The following is a 20,150-nucleotide window of genomic DNA, read 5'->3' as shown; positions in this document are numbered from 1 at the left end:
ATATTTGGGAAACTTTTGATTAAGATGGGCCCCCGCAAAAAGCGGGATCAAATCTGGGTGATAGGTGGGTGGTGGTGGTGTGCTTGAGTCGAATGTCAAATGTCGAATATCAATGTTGGAACTGTGCTCAAGCTATAGTGTCATTGTCATTCTCTTATCTTTGTCTAAGCGTTTGTTGGTGTTACTACAAATACACATTAACGATACTCAACAACTTGGCTACACATAATCACTAGCAAGCGCAGAGAAACATATCAAGATGAGCGGTCAGAATATCCGTCAGGCTGATGGGCTACTCATGAATATCCATGATCCCTCTAAAGGGCCTGTGTGAGTCTCCTTTCCGACCAAACCAGTTCAGCTCAGTTGGATGGGCATGGTGACCATGGGCAGCTGACAAGGTCAAATTAGACTTCCAAAAGATGGGGAAAGAAACGTTCTTATCACTTCGGCATTACCTTGTAAGCTTGCACCTAAAGAGGGATAATGGAGTAAGGACGGTTATCTGACTTGAGGGGAATTGGGGATGGAACGATGTAGATGTCAATAATGTACCGCATCTGGGGAACATCATTGGGTGAGTCAACTTAATCCCATATGTGTTGCCTCTATGGCGTAGTTTGACTGAGCATCTGTGATATCAGGTCGACCCTCTCAGCAGATGTTTTCGCCCGTTATTCCCGAACATTGAACGTTCCAACTCTCTATGTAAGCTCAGAAGCTCATGGTAAGATGGGAAGAGCTTATTCATGGGATCTTTAGGTCTGTGGTACGGATGAGTATGGTACTGCTACCGAAACAAAGGTAAGTAGATTTCCTTCTCATACTTTCTCAGCTTTGTCTAACATCCAACGTGCAGGCACTGGAAGAGGGTGTATCACCTTTGGAGCTCTGCACGAAATTCCATTTGCTGCACACTGAGATTTACAAGTGAGCATCGGCTATAAGAGTATATGGAGGTTTACAGCTGATATCATCTCATCCAGATGGTTCGAACTGAGTTTCGATAAATGGGGAAGAACGTCTACTCCTGAACACACAAAGTGAGCTTTCGCACAGTCGTAAATGGAATAGCACCGTCAGCTCATGTCGGTCTCACTGTATAGGATCACGCAACAAGTATATTTGGATCTACACAAAAACGGATTCTTCAAGCTTGAAACCGCCGATCAGACATATTGTGAAGATGATAAATTGTTCTTGGCTGATCGTTTCGTAGAGGGTACATGTCCACAATGTGGTTATGACGTGAGTATCGTGCTCAGCTGTCCTTAAGCGCTGGATCTAATGACGCAGCTGATGATCCGGATGGTATAGGACGCAAGAGGAGATCAATGTGATAAATGTGGACTTACCTATTCCTCCCCCACCGAACTCAAAAACCCCCGATGTAAACGAAACAAGACCCACAAAGTCTCTGTCAGACCTTCCACTCACGCTTGTATGAGATTAGATCTGCTACAACCTAAACTGGAAGATTGGATGCAGAAAGCTAGAGTGAAGGGTAAATGGGGTAGTAATGCTGTTATAACTGATAAAGGGGAAATCGTAGAACCGAGAATGTTAGGTGAAGGGTTGAGACCCAGTGCTGTCACGAGAGATTTGAAATGGGGTGTCGAGGTGCCTAAGACTGGTAATGAGGAGGAAGATAAGGCTTTGGAAGGGAAGGTCATTTGTGAGTTGTCATCTTTAATGACAGAATATGTGATTCAATTAACCGAGGTGCTATACAACAGACGTCTGGGTATGTTAGCTATACCAATTGCAGAGCATTTGGTAGTGTGATCTGATAGAGTGTGCATGTAGTTCGACGCCCCAGTCGGATATCCCTCGATCACAGCTACTTATACCGATCAGTGGGAGAAATGGTGGAAGAACCCTGATAATGTCGAACTCTACCAATTCATGGGTAAAGACAGTAAGTGTTGTTTCGGCATGATCCTACCCTCCAAGCAGCTTACGTATTTTGATTCCAGATGTATACTTCCACACCGTCCTCTTCCCTTCTATGTTGATCGGTACCGGTCAGCCATGGACCATGTTACACGATATTTCGAGTACTCGTGAGTATGACTGGGAAGGCTGTGGTGACGTGAATCTAATCATGCTGTTGTAGAGTATTTGAACTATGAAGATACTAAATTCAGTAAGAGTAGGAATATCGGGTAAGCTGGTTGAATATGATTGGCCTTCAACGAAAAGCTGACAACACCTCAGTGTCTTTGGTAACAACGCTCGGGAAACCGGTCAACCACCATCTGTCTGGCGATACTACCTTCTCTCTCAGAGACCGGAGAGCAGTGATTCTTCGTTCCTTTGGTCAAGTTTCATTGCTGCGAACAACAACGAGCTGTTGGCTAACTTGGGTAACTTTGTTAACCGAGTGAGTGTTCCTTTCAACCTCCTATATTGAAGGTGAAATACTGAAACGAGTCCTTTGATAGGTGGTCAAATTCGTCAACGCCAAATACGATTCCGTGGTACCCGGTCCCGAAGGGTTTGCCGGTGGCGATGTCACTCTAGAGGCAAACCCATCGACCCCTGCTGCCCAATTAGACGCCGCCTTCGTCAATGATATCAACAGCAGATTGACCGAGTTCAGGTCTAGTATGGATGAGACCAAATTACGAAATGGTCTTACGGTTGCCATGTCTCTCTCTGCAAGGGGTAATCAATATCTCCAAGATAACTCCTTGGATAACGCATTATTGGCGAACCAACCTGAACGATGTGCTCAAGTTTTACTCAACGCTATCAACTTGATATACCTCCTCTCAGTCACATTCCACCCATTCATGCCAAGTACTACCGAAGGTATCTTACGACAACTCAACGCTCCTGCTCGATCACTACCAACCGCATTCTGCATCGACATCTTACCAGGACATAAATTGGGTAAAGCCGAATACTTGTTCAAGAAGATCGAGAACCTCAACGGAGCTCAGGAGAAGGCATGGCAAAAGCAGTTCGGAGGAGATTCAGTAGTCGCTGATAAAGTGGAACCGGCCGGACCGGGTGGACATCCCGAGGGAGGTAAAGTCCCCAATGTGAAGGATGTGAAGGTGGATAACAAGAAGGCAGCTCATTTGGCTAAACAAGCTGAAATTGCCAAAATCAAGAGAGCAGCTGCAAAGGAAGCTGAGAAGAACAAGACTCCCGAGGAGAAGGAATTGGAAAGTAAGATTGAGAGTCAGGGTAAGCTTGTGGCGATGATTAAGAAGGGGGTTCAGGAAGGGAATGCGGATGAGGAGCTAGCTAAGGCTAAGGAATATAAGAATGAATTGGCAGAGTTGAGGAAGAAGTTGAAAGCGGCTAATATCTCTGGTTAAATGGGAACAATGGAATCATCGGGATATGCTCTGTGCCGAGTAGATGGATGATATATAGTAGAATAGAGTAGAGACGACATGTATATATCTATATTCTTGAAATCTCGGGGACAGGGGTAGGATCAGGAGTGACTGGCACTCCTTTGTTCACTGCCTGGTGTGCATGATCGAGGGTACGTTCCTTCTTAATGACCTTTAGCCAGAAGTTCTTGATCCTTTGTAGAGGGTTCCCCTTTTCTTTGGTTGAATGATAAAAGAGCATGAGGGGGGGTGTAGATAAGTATACTCGGGGTGAAATGAATAGAGAGAAGGTATCGTCTTCTTGTTCTCTTCTTTCTAACCTGATATATATCTATCAGTCAACGATATAATCGTATCGTATAGTCCAACTATCTATCTAATCAATCAACCTAAGAACCTTCTTCAGTTGTATCATCGCAAAGTTCCGTCGGAATCAGCTCGAACGCGTTGTCAACAAGAAATTCCAAGTGCAAAGTACGAACATCATCAAACCCTCAACTTCTAGGCAACTTCCCTCTGCTTTTCTTCCCTTCCTTCCGTCTTATCTCCAGGAAGAACACCACCAGAAACATCACTCTTGCCTCTGGCCTTGCGCTGGAATCTGAAGGGCAGTAGGCAAGATGGCGCCCGTTAGAACTATCAAGAATATCCTTATGGAGGTGGGTCTCATCCTCTTTCCTCTCTTCTGCTTTGGCCTTCTCGTCTGTCCGCATCTACCAGCGATAGGCTTCTCTTCCTTCAGTGTTCCTATAAGTACTGATTCAATATTCCCCATTGAATCAGCTCCGGAAGATATGTCAGCACCCATACCTGACTGAACCGGAGCTCGAATCATTCGATATACCAGAGATGGAACAGCATAAACAGCTGATAGAAGCTAGTGGGAAATTGATGTTTCTTAAGTTGCTTTTGCCGAAGTTGAAGGAGAGGGGACATAGAGTATTGCTGTTTAGTCAGGTGAGCTCACCTTTCTTCCCTACTTTCCCTCGTCACTGGGGAAACAGAGAGAGTGAGCTGATATTTTGGGGGGTGATGGTAGTTCAAAATAGCCTTGGACAGAAGTAAGTCCTCAACTCTCCTACCCACGGGATCCAACGTACGTGAAGGAGTGAAGCTGACATGGATATCCTTCTCCTTTCTACCATCTAAAGTCGAGGACTTTCTCTACGGCGAGAACGTAAAATTCCTTCGACTTGACGGGGACGTCCAACAAGCCCAACGACAGAAATTTATGGACCTTTTCAATGCGCCTAATTCGGAATACGATGTTTTTCTACTCACTACCAGAGCGGGTGGAGTGGGTATTAATCTGGCGACTGCTGATACTGGTATGTCATTCCAGCCTTCACATTTATAGCTCCCATTCATCGTGAGGTAGGCAGACAGGCTGATGTAATTATGCTGTGCGATTTTAGTCATACTCTTCGACCCGGATTTCAACCCTCATCAGGACCTTCAGGTGAGCTGGCTGATGCATAAAACATGCATATAGAAAGCTAACAACACTGTATGGAATTGATAGGCAATCGCAAGAAGTCATCGATATGGTCAGAAAAAGAAGGTATTGGTGTTCAAGCTTATGGTCAAGGGGTCAGTGGAAGGTAAGTAAGCCGATTGTCAGCAGCACTTGGGAGAAACACAGCTGATCTAGCATCGTCGCAGAAAACATCATCAACAAGGGAAAGAAGAAGATGGTACTCGACCACCTAGTTGTCCAACAGATGGGTAAAGAATCTGAAGAAGGCGATATCGATGATTTGCTGTTACGCGGTGTGGAAGCGGTCTACTCCAATCAAGGAGGAATGAACATTCCTGACATAGTGTACAATTCCAAGAATGTCGACGAGCTGATCGATAAAGTCGAGGCTGATGCCGAGGCAGAAGCGAAGGAGATGGAAGAACGGGAGAAAGCCATAGCGGACGGTACGGTCGAATCTTCTAAAATCAAGTCAAATCAACAATTTGGATTTGCAAAGATATGGGAAGCCGATCAGAATCAACTACAAAATATTGCGGATGAGAACCAGGATGATGGTGATGGGAGAGAAATCAATTGGGAGTATATCATCGATGCGATGGAGAAGGAACGACAAGAGAAATTACAGCAGATGATGAAGGATCAGACGAAGAAGAAACGAAAAGCTGCTACGAACGTGAATAACGTCGATTTGAGCTTTCTGTCGGATGGTGATACCCCTACGAAGAACAATAAACATAAAAAGGGGAAGGGAAAGGGGAAAGGTATATTGGATGGATCGTCGGATTACGATGGGAAGGGCAGTAATGCCGAGAGCGAGGATAGCGAGTATAATGAGTTCCCAGATTCCAACATGCCCTCGGAGCTACGAGGTCTGGGCTTAGATCAGATATTGGGGAGAGGAGAGAGCAATATACCTAGTGTACCTGGACCAAGCAATAACCCTCTAACGATTCCGCTATCGCTACCGCATCCTACTTTACCGGGACTTGGCGATAACATCCATCCACCACCTCACACTGGACCTTCCAAACGACCTCGTGATAAGGAAGACAAGGAGGCTAGAAAACGAAGACGACTTGAACAGAAACAAGCCGAACTATTCCGAAAATCACAACAAGCTGTTAATGGTATTGTTCACCCTCCCAATAATCACTATCATCAAGTAACACCTGCACAGCAGGTCAAACAACATATCCTTGAACAGCGATACGCCGAAGCTAGACAGGTGTTGAATTTGATGTATCACATACTGCGGGAGTTTGGTAACGAGAAGAATATCCGTCGATGGGCCTTGATCGCTTTACCTGAACTACCACCCGAAGAGAGGGTGGAGCGATATAGAGTGTTAGCCGAAGAGGTGGACACGCACTTATCATCGATGAATCAGACTCAATACTTCTCATTACCTGAACAAATCAGGACTGTCTCGCTCTTACTGGTCAGTAGAGGGGAGGTGGTGGTGAATGGTGATATGGCGGTCCCGAATATACCACCGAATGTTGGATTGGTAGTTCCACCAAGGAACGTAGCTGCTCCTGTTGCTCCTGCACCGCGCATACGAAGGAAGGGAGATGACATGTCGAATGGGACTACACCTGATCCTGGCTCTGTCGCAGGACCAAGCACGCATACAGCTATATTACAAGCACAACCGCATGACCGACCTACCCACCCTCAGGCTCCCAATCTATCGGAATCCTTGTTGAATAACCTGATGGACTCTGCTCCGCCAAGTTGTCAATTCTGTTCTGGACCGCATGACCTGAGGGAATGCGATAACCTTTCGTCGGTCGAGGATATACAAGCTATTAGTAAAGCGATCATGGAGAGTAACGATTCAGCACCTGATAAAGTGAGTTGGACTGCTACCTGACACCCTTCCTTCGTTTTACGTTTTAACGGACGAGATAAGCTGATTGTGGAAATGACAGACGATAGCTCTCAAGACTCTCGAGAGAACTCGATCGTTCCTCATTAAAGCTGGCAGATTACCCAATGGAATGGCACGCGCTCAGAATCTTGCTGTCCCTTCTTCGTCACATAATAATCTCACACCTTCGAATTTGATCGCCCCGAGTGATAGTACGAATGGTCATGCAGTTACACCCGTGAAAACCCCAAAACCCAAGACAAAAGCTTCTTCAGCAAAGAAGACACCTAAAAACACACACGAGGTCATTGAGATACCTGATTCTCCACCTCTGACGCCCGCAATAACAGCGAGATGTCCCTTTTGCGAGAAATCATGTGGATTACCCATCCGAGACTGTGTGGAAAGGAATGGTGGAAGGAAGGCACTGAAAGTTAAGATCAGGCTGTGTGAGGAGAGGATACAAGGTGGGGATGGGTCGAGAGGGATTAGAGAGGGACAGCAGCTATTGTATGAGTGTTATAAGAGTGTGAGTTTGGATAATTATCTTACGTGGATCAGGAGGGGTGATGCTGACTGTGTGGGGTGACTGTAGTGGCCTAGGGAAAAGAAATAAGGAGATATAGCATTACTCGATCTGGGTTGGTGTTAGAAGTGGGGTACAATGATGGGTAGAGTGGAGTAGATTGGATCTGAAATAGTTGAGAGAGCAGTGGATGCGAGAAAATGGTTTTGACGAGATCCCTTTATGTCCTTTACGAGTACTACGTCCATGATCATGTCATAATATGTGTGTATGTTGTATAGCCATTCGAGTCATGCATGAAACATCCATCATATAGAAATCACTGGGCAGGGTATGCAAAAAGCTTGATCGACTTGATACTCAAGTAGTTTTGTACCTTGTATGAGAGATGGTTTTCGATGAAAGGAGATGAAGAGGCAAAAAGATCAGCGCCACTACACTACTTACCTGAGATGAACTGCAATTTAATGTTCATCTCCATTTCCACCTTTTCACCCTTCTCACTACATCGCTCGTCTTTCACCTTTTCTCGACATAAATTGTGCATCCGCCCTTCTCAATTAGAGCACGGTGGTCTGAAGAGGTGCTAGAGTGGGTATACGATTGGTCTTCTGATATCAGCGAGGAAAGATAGAAATCCACAACCACAACCGGTCGATCCGATCATCAAAAATCCAAAATAGACCAACCTTGCATTCCGACAATACATCACTTTGTACTCTGGCGATACATCCATCCCTTCAACCTTGTCATCGTTACCTCTACTAGAGCTGAAACTCATCACCCTGTCCTTTTCATCCATCGCGCACCGATAACGATACCGATCCCATCTCAACTCCACTTCAGACTATTCCTATTCCCCATTCATCCACAATGTCCAACCAACCCAATACCAATACCAACGCCAACATGTCGGCGACCCTCGCCTCCCTCTCACCTTTCAACCTCCAACAACTCCAGCTCAAGTTCCCTAAATTATTGTCGGAAGCTGAGAGGCAACTTCCCGAGGAGAAACGGAATGAGATCTTTAGGGCTAAGATGATGAATTTCATGAGGAATAGTAATACCAACACCAATACGACCAACCAACCTAAACCTCAGCAGCAACAACAGCAACAGAGACCACCTCAGCAACAGCAGCAGCAGCAAGGGCAGAACCAGCAACAACAACAGATGCAGATGCAACAGCAGCAGCAAGCTCCGCAGCAGATGCAATCTCAACCCCAACCTCAACAACAACAGTTTCAACAGCAGAATGGGGTACCACCACCACCCCAACAAAAACCCAGTCCGATGATGAATCAGAATCAAAATCAGAATCAAGTCCCACTTCAGAGCCAGCAGCAGCAGCAAATGATGAACCAACCGCAACCTAATCAACAACAACAACAACAGATGCAGATGCAACAGCAGCAACAGCAAATGCAACAAGGACAAGGACAAGGACAACCGGGACAACAGCAGCAGCAACAGATGAACCCTCAGAACCAAGCCGTAGGTAATGTCTATCAGTTAAAGATCTCCTTTCGCCCTAATCTCCTCCTTCATGGTATCTATACGTCACTCAACCTTTCACACTCCTCCATCACCAGCATCTACCTTTCCACATGATTGCACTATATTCTGTTGGACGATTTAGCTGACACTTGTTTCCTATCTTCTCATAGTCCTACCAAGATCAACTTCGTCTCCAACAGCACGCCCAACAACAACAACACCTCGCAGCGATGCTCGAAAAGACCCAACGTCTCCAACAACAGGCTGTTCAAGCTCAACAGCAGCAGCAGCAACAGCAAGGTACACCGCAACAACAGACCATGCCTCCTCCCCCTCCCATATCCCATCCTACACCGGCATCTATCGCTGCTGCCTCGCCGCAGAACCACCCTCACTCTTCGCCTCAGATGGTCAGGCAGTCCCCGGTGTCTAATCCTAACAGGAACGTGCTGGGCATGAATGGGATTAAAACGTTGGTGGAGAATTTCCCAAAGTTGTTGGAGTTGAAGAGGACGGGCAAATTGGGGGCGGAGCAGGAAAAGCTGGTGAGTTTGGTTTTGGTCGAGGAAGATGTTATAATTTTGGTGGATAGGAGGCTGATGATGAGTTGATTCTACTCCACCTTGACTTCCTTTCGTGTGCTCTTGCTCTTGCTCTTCCTCCTTCCTCCTTCTCCCTCATCTTTCTTTCCCATCGTGCCCGTTCCTCCTTCCTTCCTTCCTTCAACTCTTCTTCACTGCCGCCGTCCACTGCCCTCTCACATTCGATATTCAATGCTTTCGACCACCCCGATCCAACTCTGCCTCATGCTCGCCCTCCACGCCCCCCACTCCACAGTTCGATGCATTCATCAGCAGTCCCGAAGGCAGAAACCACCTCCAACAGTACCAGGCCCATCACGCTCGATCCATCGTGGAAAGTGGTCTAGCTAATCCCGTTGGACTTCCTCATGGTGCTCAGCAGCCGCAGCAAACACCAATGATGAACGGTATACAGCTTCCCCTCGCTGCTCAACAGCAGATGGCTGCGCTCCAACAACAGCAGCAACAACAGCAACAAGGCTTCCCTCCTCAACAAAATGCTCATACCGCTCTGCAAGCTCAACTGCAACAGCAGTTCCCCGGAGGTGTTGTACCGGGTGTGAACAATCAGCAACAGCAAATGATGGCCAACCAACAGCAACAACAACAACAGATGCAAAGCCCCCATATGGGTCAACAGCAGATGCACCAGATTCAACTACAGCGATTGGCTGCTGCTCAAGCTCAGGCCGCTCAGCAGGTGCAAGGTCGTACACCAATGCAGAACCATGCCCAGCTACCTAACAACGTTAACATGAATCAAGCTCAGGCTCAAGCACTCGCTAGAGCTCAAGCTCAATCTCAAATGCTTCAACAAGCTCAGAACCCGATGAACCAACAGTACATGCAGGATCTACAGCAGCAACAACAACAAGGACAACAACAGCTGCCGCAACCTCAACAGGGTCAACAGCAGCAACAACAGCCACCACCCAACTTCGGATCACCTCGACAGCCCCCTCCTCCTCCTCAGATGAACGTCATGCAGCAGCTCCATATGAACATCCAAGCTGCGACCAGCAAGATGCCTCCTGACAAGCAAGCGAATATTCGGAACGTGCTTATGAGGCTCGCTCAGATGACCGAGCAACAGAGAGAAATGGCCTTTGCAGGGGTGAGTGGTGTGCATGATATCGAGGCATCTCGACCGGCAGGGCTAATCATTGCTGATCTGTTCGCAGAACCCACCATACCGGCAACTGTGGAACCAAGTGTCAGGTTTCACTCAAGCCGCTGCTGTCCAGCAGATCGCCCAACAAGCTCAAGTCGCTCAATCTCAAGCACTCCAAGCTGCCCAACTGGCACAAGCACAGGCTCAAGCACAGGGAATGAACCAACCTCCCCCTCCTTCAGGAGTATCAAGTCCACATATGGGTATGCAACAACCGAATTTGAACGGTGGTGCGCCCAGTACACCAAACATGCAACAAGTCCGACCTGGGCCCAATGCGAATTCCACGCCTACTTTCCCTCCTCAAGCGAATGTACCCAACCTGCATATCCCGCCAAACAAACAGCGAAATCTGTCTCAAGGACATATCCAAACCGCTACACCCAATCAACCACAGACTTCTTCTCCTCAGATGCGACCGCCTATCCCACCTCAAGCCCAGGCTGCAGCTCAAGCGCAAGCTACCCAAGCTCAGGCGGTATTGATTCAGCGAATGATCAATTCTGGTATACCCGTTGCTCAGGCTGTACAGAATGTCGCTCAGGCCAGACAGCAACAGCAGATGGGAGGTATGGTCCCCTCGTTCCAACCTCCCAATATTAACGGGATGGGAGTGAACCAAGGTCAGGTCCAACAACCCGCCAACAACATCACTCCAGGTATGATAATCGCTCAGATCGATCAGAATAGCGGTACCTCAGGTAGACCACCTTTAAGAATGGATGGACCTGGTGGAGGAGGTGGGATAAGACAGAACAGTACGAGTGATCTCAGTGCAATGATGTTGGATAAATCACAATCGTTATTATCTAAAGTGAAATATGAACCTACCCCCGAGACCGACCTGTTACTTAAAGAGAAATTGAACGCTTTTCAAGATTCGGTGAAGCCTGGTAGAGGGACTATGGGGATTAATAGGGTGTTAGGCGAGGTGACGCTTGAGAAGATGCCTGAGAGTTTGAGGTTGATGGTTAATGAGGTGTATAGTGAGACGAGGGAGGAGGACGAGCAGGTTTCCGGTATGAGCTCTGCTGGAATTGAGGGGATGGGGAGTAAGAAGAGGAAGGTTCAGGAGTTGGCGGAGGGGATTGATTTGGCGGTGGTTGTTGATAGGGATGTTGAGGGGGTAAGTTTTGTGTTCCTTGGTGGGACATCTTCTGTCTTTTACGGGATCAGGAAGGAAGATTATATCGAAGTGATAAGAGCAGACGCTGATTAAATCTTGATATCTCATACCTAGTTGATGCTCCAACTTGCCGAGGAGCATAACGAGATGGTCTCTCAGATAAGCTGTAGTCTCGCTAAACACCGGAAGAGCGATACGATCGATCGAAAGGATGTGCAGCTTGCTTACGGTGGGTGGTCTTTTTCTTTGACATCTCAACTGTATTCCTTGTACTTGAAATACTGTTGTACAGAACTGTCGCTGATGAGTCCATTTTTGTCTTCGACGCAGAAACAATCTTCGGAAGGAGTATACCAGGTTTCTCATCCGACCTGATCCGATTAGATCAAGCTAGATCGTCTAGGGTCCGACCCGTGAACGCTCAACGAGCTGTGAAGTTGAAATTGGTCAATGAAGCTAAGGCGAATTGGAGGAAGGAGAAGGAGAAGAAGATGGTTGAGAAGGTTGATGAAAAACAACCAAACGGTAATGTTCTGGAAGAGGATACGTCCAAGATCAACGGAACAGAGTCGACTGATAAGATGGCTCCTTTCTCGAATGGGATGATCTCGAATTTACCCAATATGAGCTCTGGAGGAGTCACGGGAGGTATGGGTTTGGTCAATGGGAATGGGGCGAGTGTACCTGTTGTGGTTTGATCTTTGTGCATATATATGACGGGTGGTAGAATGGTTTTATTGTTTTTTATATACTATGAGCTGTTATATGGTTATTTTGTTGTATGCTATATTCGTTTCATGTGATCCTTGAGTGACATGTACATATGAAGGATGGATGTCTGATTTACCATTGATCGAACAGATGAATGATTGTCGAGTACTGATTACATATATATGAGCGAGACTGAGACGACCTCTTACAAAGTACACGATGCAGATCTGACCGTCAGGCACTAATCGGATGGTATGGTGTAAAAGGGGTACGGGCACGGCTTAAAATGGAACTCAGGGTAATAGTAGTTTGGCGTGTTTTTGTCTCGGATTGTGCTTGGCTCTCTCTTCTCTCTTGTTTCTCTGTTTTTACTCTTTTTACTCCCGCGTAGAGTGAGTTGAGTTAGTGAGGGAGTGAAACAACCCGATTGGGATAATTGATTCACTCAACCTCACATTCTCATGTTAACAGTCCATCAATCTAATCCGCTTCTCATCCTCATTCCTATCCTCATATACACATCATAATCACATTCACTATCTCGTCACTCTCACTACTCGTTCCTTCGTCACTCATCCATCTCAAGTAACGTGTTACCCCACCACCGACGCGATTCATCTATACCTTAAACTCAACCCTCATAACCCCAAGTAAAGCAGCCAACACACAATGCGAGGCGAACACTGCATCGCAGGAGCGACCATCCTATCTGCCGTAGCTATTATTCTATTGGTATTTGCCCATATCGGACAGGTAGGGTCGGGCGCGTTGGTCAATAGTATTCATTTTATGGAGGTTAACGTTGCTGCGTGAGTTGATTGGGTATTGAGATTGAGATTTAGATGTTCCGTGATCCCATATGAGCTGACACGTCTCATATCTTTTTTATCAATCATCATTACCATTCGCAAATACAAATACAATCTCGAATTCGAATGTCGATCCATCACATGCGCTTTCTCTGCAATCTCGCAGCTATGGAAATGGTTATCAGGGAGCGAACAATAAATCCGCAGCTGGGCTGTACGATTCCAAGAATGAGAAATTGGGTACTGGTAAGGGACTGAGACAATATTACAGATATGGTATTTACAGTGAGTTATCACGTTCCTCTTTTCAGCACTCTTTTTCTTCCTACCTTCTTTCGTTCGCTTCCTCAACTCACACGCCCTCTCGATGATCCTCCCCCTTCTCCATAACGTAGCAAGCAGAAACCCTTACTAACCCTATCACCCCCCACAGAGGCCTGCGCCTACCAAAAAGACGGATCAGGAATTTGCAATGCCACCTCGTTCGCCTACCCTGCCGAACCCCTCAGTCAGATCTTGGCGGACACACCTGACAAGTTCGAGACTGAGACGAGAAATGTCATTACGAATATCAAACCTTTACCCACGTTCGGGCAGGACGGGTATAATCATGCGATGACTAGGGGTGGGAGCGCACTTATCTTTGTGAGTGGTTTGGCATGCTACAAAGAGGGGAATGGATGAACACTGGCTGGTCACTCTCGTGCCCCCTGCTAAGCCGGTGTTTTGACCCTTCCTGAATATAGAGAGGAGGATGCGAAGGATTTGACAATGCTTACAAGTCTTCTCTTCTTTGATAGATCGGCTCGGTCCTCGCTGCTCTCGCATTGATCTTCGGAATAATCAAACTTCGAATCTCGTTCTTGATAGCTGCTATCTGTTCGGGGCTGGGTGCGTTCTTGTTGATGATGTGAGTGTTGCTCTTGGCTTGTGTCTCTACCCAAAAAGAAAGGAGCCATCCTCTGTGCATCGAGGAGCAAACGCTGATATCTTGAATTGTTTTGTTTTTTTTTACAATAGCGGCGCCGCACTTTGGACAGCTGTCATTGCCAAAGACAATTTCGTCAATTCCATCAAGGTGCGAAGTGGCGCTTCGTTAGGTATAAACGTCTATGCTGGACCCTCGTTGTGTGAGTCCGCGTGTACAATCAACCCCCAAGGTCTGCTTTCTAGCGATGAGAATGAGAATCAATACTGATTATTTTTCTTCGCATCATAGACTTGACGTGGATAGCTTTCGCACTGGTCACTCTCTCCTGTGCGCCATACGTCATTGCCTGCTGCACATACAGGAAGTAGACGGATCAAAAGTGCACCTGGATAGATTCCTCGTTTCTAATCCATCCACTCACATTGGTCCCTTCCTTCGAAATTCATCAGTACTTTTCCGGTAATTCTTCTTCTTCTTCTTCACTACTTGTGTATATTTCTGTGAAATATATTATCATCTTTATTTTGGACTTTTCATCGATGTGTATATACTCTCTTGCCCTTTACGCTTGATCCTAGATAATCTCGTAGATCCCTTGATATGGATATGATGCTGGTACATAACCATACAGGCAGAGCACCGATCTTGCAGTATGGTGTGTCAGTGTATAAGTGTTTATGCGATACTCGAGATGATGGATAAAGTCGTTACATTCGATGTTGATGTGGGGTATATATGTGTATGGACAAATAGGTATCACTTGTATCCCTTCATTTCGCCTGTGCCCTATCTCTCCTCCCCTCCCCTCGTCTCGTTGATATGGAAAACAGAAACTATAATGCCTCCAAAACTGATATGTACAGCACTATTCCCAGACATATATCAGCTCTGCACTCACTCTTGTATATGTACATGTCGATGTATATGAGAGATGAGAAGATCGACAAACCCACCATTATTCCCTCGGAGGAAACAATCCCCATATTCAGCTGTTTTCCTCCCGTTGGACCATTCTTCGGTCTCTTCTAGGGCGACGTTCATATATCCGTCTAGGCATGTTAAGAGGCCTGGTGGTGTGATGTTCAGGTATTAGCATACATGATTTATTACAGATATGTGGTTCATGGAACATCTGAGAGCTTGAGATGATCGGCTTGACCTTTCTTGTGAAAGGCTCGCCTCGTACTTTGACAGAGTCACGTTTGAATCTCTTCACTCATCGTTCTTCTCTATTCCCTCTCTCGAATGGAAATTCCTGGTCTTGCAGACTGGACAGGATATTACCAACTGACTCACCATGGTAATCCACCCCACTACCTATCCTAACCTTCACTCGTTTGCCCACTATGTTCTTCAAAAATTCGGAGGGTGAGCCCGCCGCTGCTGCTTGTTCTTCTGGTTGGGGAGATGCCGAGTCCATCGTGGGTGGTTTTGAAAACTTTTGTTATAGATGAGAAGAGATGTTATCTATTTATCGAAGTAGACATGAACGAGATCTATCTAGGTACACACAAACTAACAGGTAATGGTATGTCAATATAGGCGCGCGCAGACGAACAGGTTAAATAGGCACGTCGCTGTTTCCCGAGCACCTCATCGTCGGAATGTGATGTGTTTTCACTTCTCTCTCTTGTTAAAAACGACTCTGATAACATACATGTAAACACCTTTGATATTCCATCGCATCAGATCACATCCCACCCATACCATCCGTAGTCATAGTCTTGCATCTCATCTCTATCCACAACAAGACGAAAGAGAACCGAAACACCTTACATTCATATCTAAATTTACACGGAAGAAGGCATCCCATCCCGTTCTCACGACCTTCCATCAACCGCTCCCCATCCTTATCAACACATCCCATCCATCCACCCACTATGAAAATCCCATCCGACCGTCACTCCTCCGACCCATCTTACGCCCCCTACAGCGTCACCTCCCCGCGCTCATCATTCCAACAGCCCGCTCTTCCCTCCAGAACATCCTCCTCATCTAAGAAAAATCAGGCGGCACCTCCACCTATCAAAACTGAGGATTCATCGACTTCGCAGTACAAGGTCGCCCGGGCCATCTCGTCATGTACGAGGTGCAGGTCGAGAAAGCAAAAATGCGATGGGAAGTTGCCTGCGTGCTCGGCTTGTGAGAGGGCAAAGGTTGAGTGTATTGGGTTTGATGCGATTAGTAAGACTAATATCTCGAGGAAGTGAGTTTGTGCTTTCTTTTTTTGGACATCTTTCTCTCTGCGCCCTTGTGCTTCTTGAGACAATCCATGTTCTGTCATCCATATGTCAGAGGAAAGGGAAAGCCAATGCTTATCTCACTGAGCCTCCTTCTAGCTACCTTCACTCCCTCGAACAAGAAGTAACATCCCTGCGAGCACAGGTTGCCGCCCTGCAGCAGAACGACCCCATCGGACAAACCAAGAAATACATAGCCGCCAACGCATCCAACGCTGTCTCCTCGTTCAGATCGGATTTCCCCATTGACCCTGCGTTGATGGGCGAAGACGGTTCTTCGACAACTATGAGAAGTCCCCTGGAATCCCCAAGCCTGTCTTCATCTTATGGACCGCCTCAGGGGTTCGCACATGGCCATGGACATCATAGACGACATTCCGACTATCCATTCCCATCTACACCGTTATCTTCTGATCCACCCAAATCACCTTATCAGAGCTCGTCCCGACACCACCACCATGCCACTGGCCAAACTGTCGGGATTCAATCGACAAGTCTGACAAGGATGGTCCATGATGCCGCGTACAGAACGGGCCACGCATCAAGTGCAACATCCTCAGCATTGAATGCGACTGGTGCCGGATCAGGTAGCGAGAAGGGATCGAGTGTTCATGGAGGCTCGACGGATTCTCCAATCATATCAAATATCGATCCGTCCCTACAGACCGGATCCGGTTCACCAGAGAACGTCTTGACTCCCAGATCAGCCACTGCTGCACCTCTCTCAGGTCAAGGCCATAAGAGACGACCATCCTCATCTCCCTTGGCTAATCCCGCGCAGCTCCTAAGCTCAGGTATCGGCGGAGTAGGCAAATCCAAAAGAAGAGCCTTCTCCATCCCTCCCTTACCGCCTCAACCTGCGGTCGAAAGGCTAGTCGCTGCCTATGTAGACTTTGTAGGAGTTACTGGACCCATCATCCATATCCCTTCGTTGGGTAAACAATTGATGAAGATTAGAGAGGGAACAGATGTGGAGGAAAGTGATATTTTCGTGGTCATGATGGTTCTTGGTATGTACAGCTGTTTTATTCACCACTGAGAGAATGGAGCTGATAGATTGGATAGCACTAAGCACAATGGCTTCTTCGCGATTCGTTGATCCGCCGGATGAGCTCAGGGCATGCTCCGAAGCGTTCCATGCGGAAGCTATGAAGCACCTCGATGCGGTATTTGAGGAACAGAGCTATGGTGGGTTTCTCTTCTTTCGCCTTTCTTTGGTATATTGGTATATGAGCTGATAAACGATCAACCCGTTACATAGTCGGTCTACAAGCGATTCTTCTGCTCGTATGGTACTCCCTCCTCAACCCAGATAAAGGATCGATCTGGTTCCTAGTTGGTCTGGCTACGCGAACATGCGTGGATCTGGGATATCATAACGAGCATAACACGCAGGTTGACCAGATCGATTCGTTGGAACTGGATATGAGGCGAAGGTTGTTTTGGTGTACTTATAAGATGGATAGGCTATTGTCGCAGAGTTTGGGTAGACCACCTAGTATACCTGATGGGTTTATTAATGTTCCCGTGAGTTGTGATTTGATCTTCGTACTTACCAATCTCTCATCATTATGCTCTTCATTTCTCATCTTTTCCGCTCCGTTCTCGTCTTCCTGTATGTCTTGAATGAGCCATAAGCTGATTTACCATTTCAGCTCCCCTCACCAATGCACGACATCGATATCCACCCAGACCACTATGGACCCCTCGAAGGCGAAACGTGTTCCTACAAAGCAGTGTTCCTACATACTACCAAGATGAGACAACTGCAATCTGAGATCTTGTTCAATACCTACGGCGTGCATGGTTCAACGGGTAGGATACCAAGCGAAGAATGGAGACAGGACTGTTTTGAAAGATTGAAAACTTGGTTGGCGGAGGCGCCGGAACCTAGAGGGACGGTTTCGACTGAGGGGTATGCTATTAGTTTCCACAGTAAGTTGAATCTTACTACATGCTCGTGCCTCTTTCGTGCATAAGTTCTTGTTCGATGTGCTTTTACCCTCTCTTCTCTCATGCGATTATCGCGGTCGAGTAAGGAGGAAAGGTAATGATGCTGATGAAATACGATACAGACTCCTGTTTGTTGCTTTTCCGACCTTCACCCGGATGCCCACGACCTGGACGAAGTGCTATGGCGACTGTCTTGACTAGCTCAAGCTATGTGATCAGGATTTACCGAAGGATGCAGTTGAACAATCGAATTAGTTGGCTTTGGATGACTGTGAGTGTCATTCTTGATGGTATACTGCTCGAGACCCTGCTATATACTTAGGTTGCTTGCTAATTGTTTTGAACCTCTTTCAGAGCCATTTCTCATTCATGGCTGGTTTGTCGTTCCTTTACGCCTACTTCAATTTATACTCTATGGGTGGTGGTCCAGACGTGCCTTCGATTGAAGATGCCCTAATGGTCATTGATTCGTGCTTGAGCGTATTGGAATTCTTGTCTCGTGAGTGACTCGTGTCCCGTCCGCCAAGTCTGGATCACTCAAGCTAACTCATCCTGTCACTCAAGCCCGTGTACCATCCGCATCAGATTGTCACCGAACTATGCAAGCTCTCTCTCAAGCAATCTTCGAACAACTCTCCAAACTCGATCCTCCACCTACCATGGGCTCGTCAACAGGCTCACCAGGGGGGAGAGGTATTCTGAGGGGAGCGCCAATCTCGTCATCGCGAGAAGATCCATTACCAAACGAAACTTTCCCTGCGCCCTTACCAGCCGTTGAATTACCATACGAACTGTCCTTGTTGGATAACCTGTTCAGAAATCCCATGGCTTCGCATAACAAGGCATCAGAGTACACGTCGAATCAGAAATGTCGAAACAAGAAGAAAAAGGAGGAACGAGAGCAGGTGAACGTGGATTATGGGGGTGTAGGAAATTATCCACCCTCTTCGTCGACCTCGCATTCCCATTCCCATGGACATGGCGGTAACAAGGGATACCCACCCAATGCGTTCCATACCCATTCGACTACAAGCGAGGACGTGAGAAGAGCGTATAACGGGGATAATCTCAGTACGAGGCGCAACTCTGAGATGGACGATTACAATACCTCTGGATCGGGATCGGGAATTGGGAATTTATTGGGTCCATATACCCTAGCGATGGGATTGGGCTCCAGCTCCTCCACGGCATTTGGGAATGGAGCTACCAATGGGAATGGATCGACGACACAAACTCCGACATTTTCTCAGCCGTCTATATCGCAGTCTCTTAATTCAGCTTCTGACCCTCTTACTTCCTCCAACGGCAACAGCAATGGCGAGAGGGAGAGGGAGTTACCGATGATCAATGGGAGTGATGGGGATGCTGGGGCGTTTGACCTGTTCAATTTCTTGATGGATGAAGATGGGTTTGCGGGGTTGGATGGACCATCGGATTTCTCTTTGTGGAGTTAGATTAGTGCGTCACTGAGTACGAAGGAACAGGGAACGGGGCACTGGAAGGTGGTGTGTGGTTTCTGTTGAATGGGTAGGAACGGATGTGGTATATAAATTACGATTTGTACGGTATTTCAATTTTGGGTTAGGTGGTTTTCGATCTTTGGATCCATCTTTTTCTCGTTGCTTTTTGCTTTTGTTTCTACTGTAATTGTTATGAATTGTATGCTGTGTATCACTTTGGTCTCTACATTCAAGAGGTATGTGGTATGCTATACCTCGAGGCTCACTGCGAGGTATAGTGATACCTAGTCATCTTCTGTAGGATCTGGCTGGCATGAACCTATGTGATTTCGATATGTAACGCGGATAAGCGGTGATCTCCGTTTGATGTTGCTTTTGACGTGTAACGTGAATGAGAGTGAGTTTATGGGGTTATAGCCGGGCACATCCTGTCTCTCTCTCTCTC

General features: G+C 46.8%; 6 protein-coding genes across 6 annotated transcripts; 5 read left to right on the top strand and 1 right to left on the bottom strand.

The window, feature by feature from the left end:
- Nucleotides 1–259: 259 nt before the first annotated feature.
- I302_106888 (methionine-tRNA ligase) lies at nucleotides 260–3,329 on the top strand (the record flags this gene model as incomplete). Its single annotated transcript, XM_019192459.1, has 15 exons — nucleotides 260–330; nucleotides 412–461; nucleotides 541–577; nucleotides 645–708; nucleotides 763–804; nucleotides 860–930; nucleotides 987–1,043; nucleotides 1,107–1,248; nucleotides 1,318–1,675; nucleotides 1,737–1,744; nucleotides 1,807–1,918; nucleotides 1,977–2,063; nucleotides 2,117–2,165; nucleotides 2,218–2,383; nucleotides 2,445–3,329. The coding sequence occupies 15 exons, from the start codon at nucleotides 260–262 to the stop codon at nucleotides 3,327–3,329; spliced, it is 2,199 nt and encodes a 732-aa protein (XP_019045456.1).
- Nucleotides 3,330–3,970: 641 nt separating this feature from the next.
- I302_106887 (uncharacterized protein) lies at nucleotides 3,971–7,316 on the top strand (the record flags this gene model as incomplete). The annotated part of the gene is made up of 9 exons (XM_019192460.1): nucleotides 3,971–4,009; nucleotides 4,134–4,307; nucleotides 4,390–4,411; nucleotides 4,502–4,678; nucleotides 4,766–4,809; nucleotides 4,873–4,951; nucleotides 5,013–6,682; nucleotides 6,762–7,229; nucleotides 7,296–7,316. 9 exons carry the CDS (start codon nucleotides 3,971–3,973, stop codon nucleotides 7,314–7,316), a joined length of 2,694 nt encoding a protein of 897 aa, XP_019045457.1.
- A 783-nt stretch (nucleotides 7,317–8,099) lies between these two features.
- On the top strand, nucleotides 8,100–12,299 carry I302_106886 (uncharacterized protein; the record flags this gene model as incomplete). Its single annotated transcript, XM_065870350.1, has 7 exons — nucleotides 8,100–8,720; nucleotides 8,894–9,268; nucleotides 9,561–10,418; nucleotides 10,486–10,678; nucleotides 10,736–11,601; nucleotides 11,716–11,830; nucleotides 11,932–12,299. 7 exons carry the CDS (start codon nucleotides 8,100–8,102, stop codon nucleotides 12,297–12,299), a joined length of 3,396 nt encoding a protein of 1,131 aa, XP_065726422.1.
- A 682-nt stretch (nucleotides 12,300–12,981) lies between these two features.
- On the top strand, nucleotides 12,982–14,420 carry I302_106885 (uncharacterized protein; the record flags this gene model as incomplete). Its single annotated transcript, XM_019192462.1, has 6 exons — nucleotides 12,982–13,121; nucleotides 13,288–13,406; nucleotides 13,555–13,766; nucleotides 13,922–14,031; nucleotides 14,142–14,251; nucleotides 14,341–14,420. The coding sequence occupies 6 exons, from the start codon at nucleotides 12,982–12,984 to the stop codon at nucleotides 14,418–14,420; spliced, it is 771 nt and encodes a 256-aa protein (XP_019045459.1).
- Nucleotides 14,421–14,885: 465 nt separating this feature from the next.
- On the bottom strand, nucleotides 14,886–15,472 carry I302_106884 (U6 snRNA-associated Sm-like protein LSm6; the record flags this gene model as incomplete). Its single annotated transcript, XM_019192463.2, has 3 exons — nucleotides 14,886–14,917; nucleotides 15,006–15,119; nucleotides 15,349–15,472. The coding sequence occupies 3 exons, from the start codon at nucleotides 15,470–15,472 to the stop codon at nucleotides 14,886–14,888; spliced, it is 270 nt and encodes an 89-aa protein (XP_019045460.2).
- A 460-nt stretch (nucleotides 15,473–15,932) lies between these two features.
- On the top strand, nucleotides 15,933–19,699 carry I302_106883 (uncharacterized protein; the record flags this gene model as incomplete). The annotated part of the gene is made up of 8 exons (XM_019192464.1): nucleotides 15,933–16,258; nucleotides 16,392–17,302; nucleotides 17,358–17,480; nucleotides 17,554–17,819; nucleotides 17,948–18,227; nucleotides 18,368–18,516; nucleotides 18,600–18,744; nucleotides 18,810–19,699. The coding sequence occupies 8 exons, from the start codon at nucleotides 15,933–15,935 to the stop codon at nucleotides 19,697–19,699; spliced, it is 3,090 nt and encodes a 1,029-aa protein (XP_019045461.1).
- Between the last annotated feature and the right edge of the window lie 451 nt (nucleotides 19,700–20,150).

Source organism: Kwoniella bestiolae, chromosome 5, assembly GCF_000512585.2.
Source record: "Kwoniella bestiolae CBS 10118 chromosome 5, complete sequence".
NCBI lineage: Eukaryota > Fungi > Basidiomycota > Tremellomycetes > Tremellales > Cryptococcaceae > Kwoniella > Kwoniella bestiolae.
Note: the sequence above shows the minus strand (reverse complement) of the source record. Positions and strands in the feature narration are given on the sequence as shown.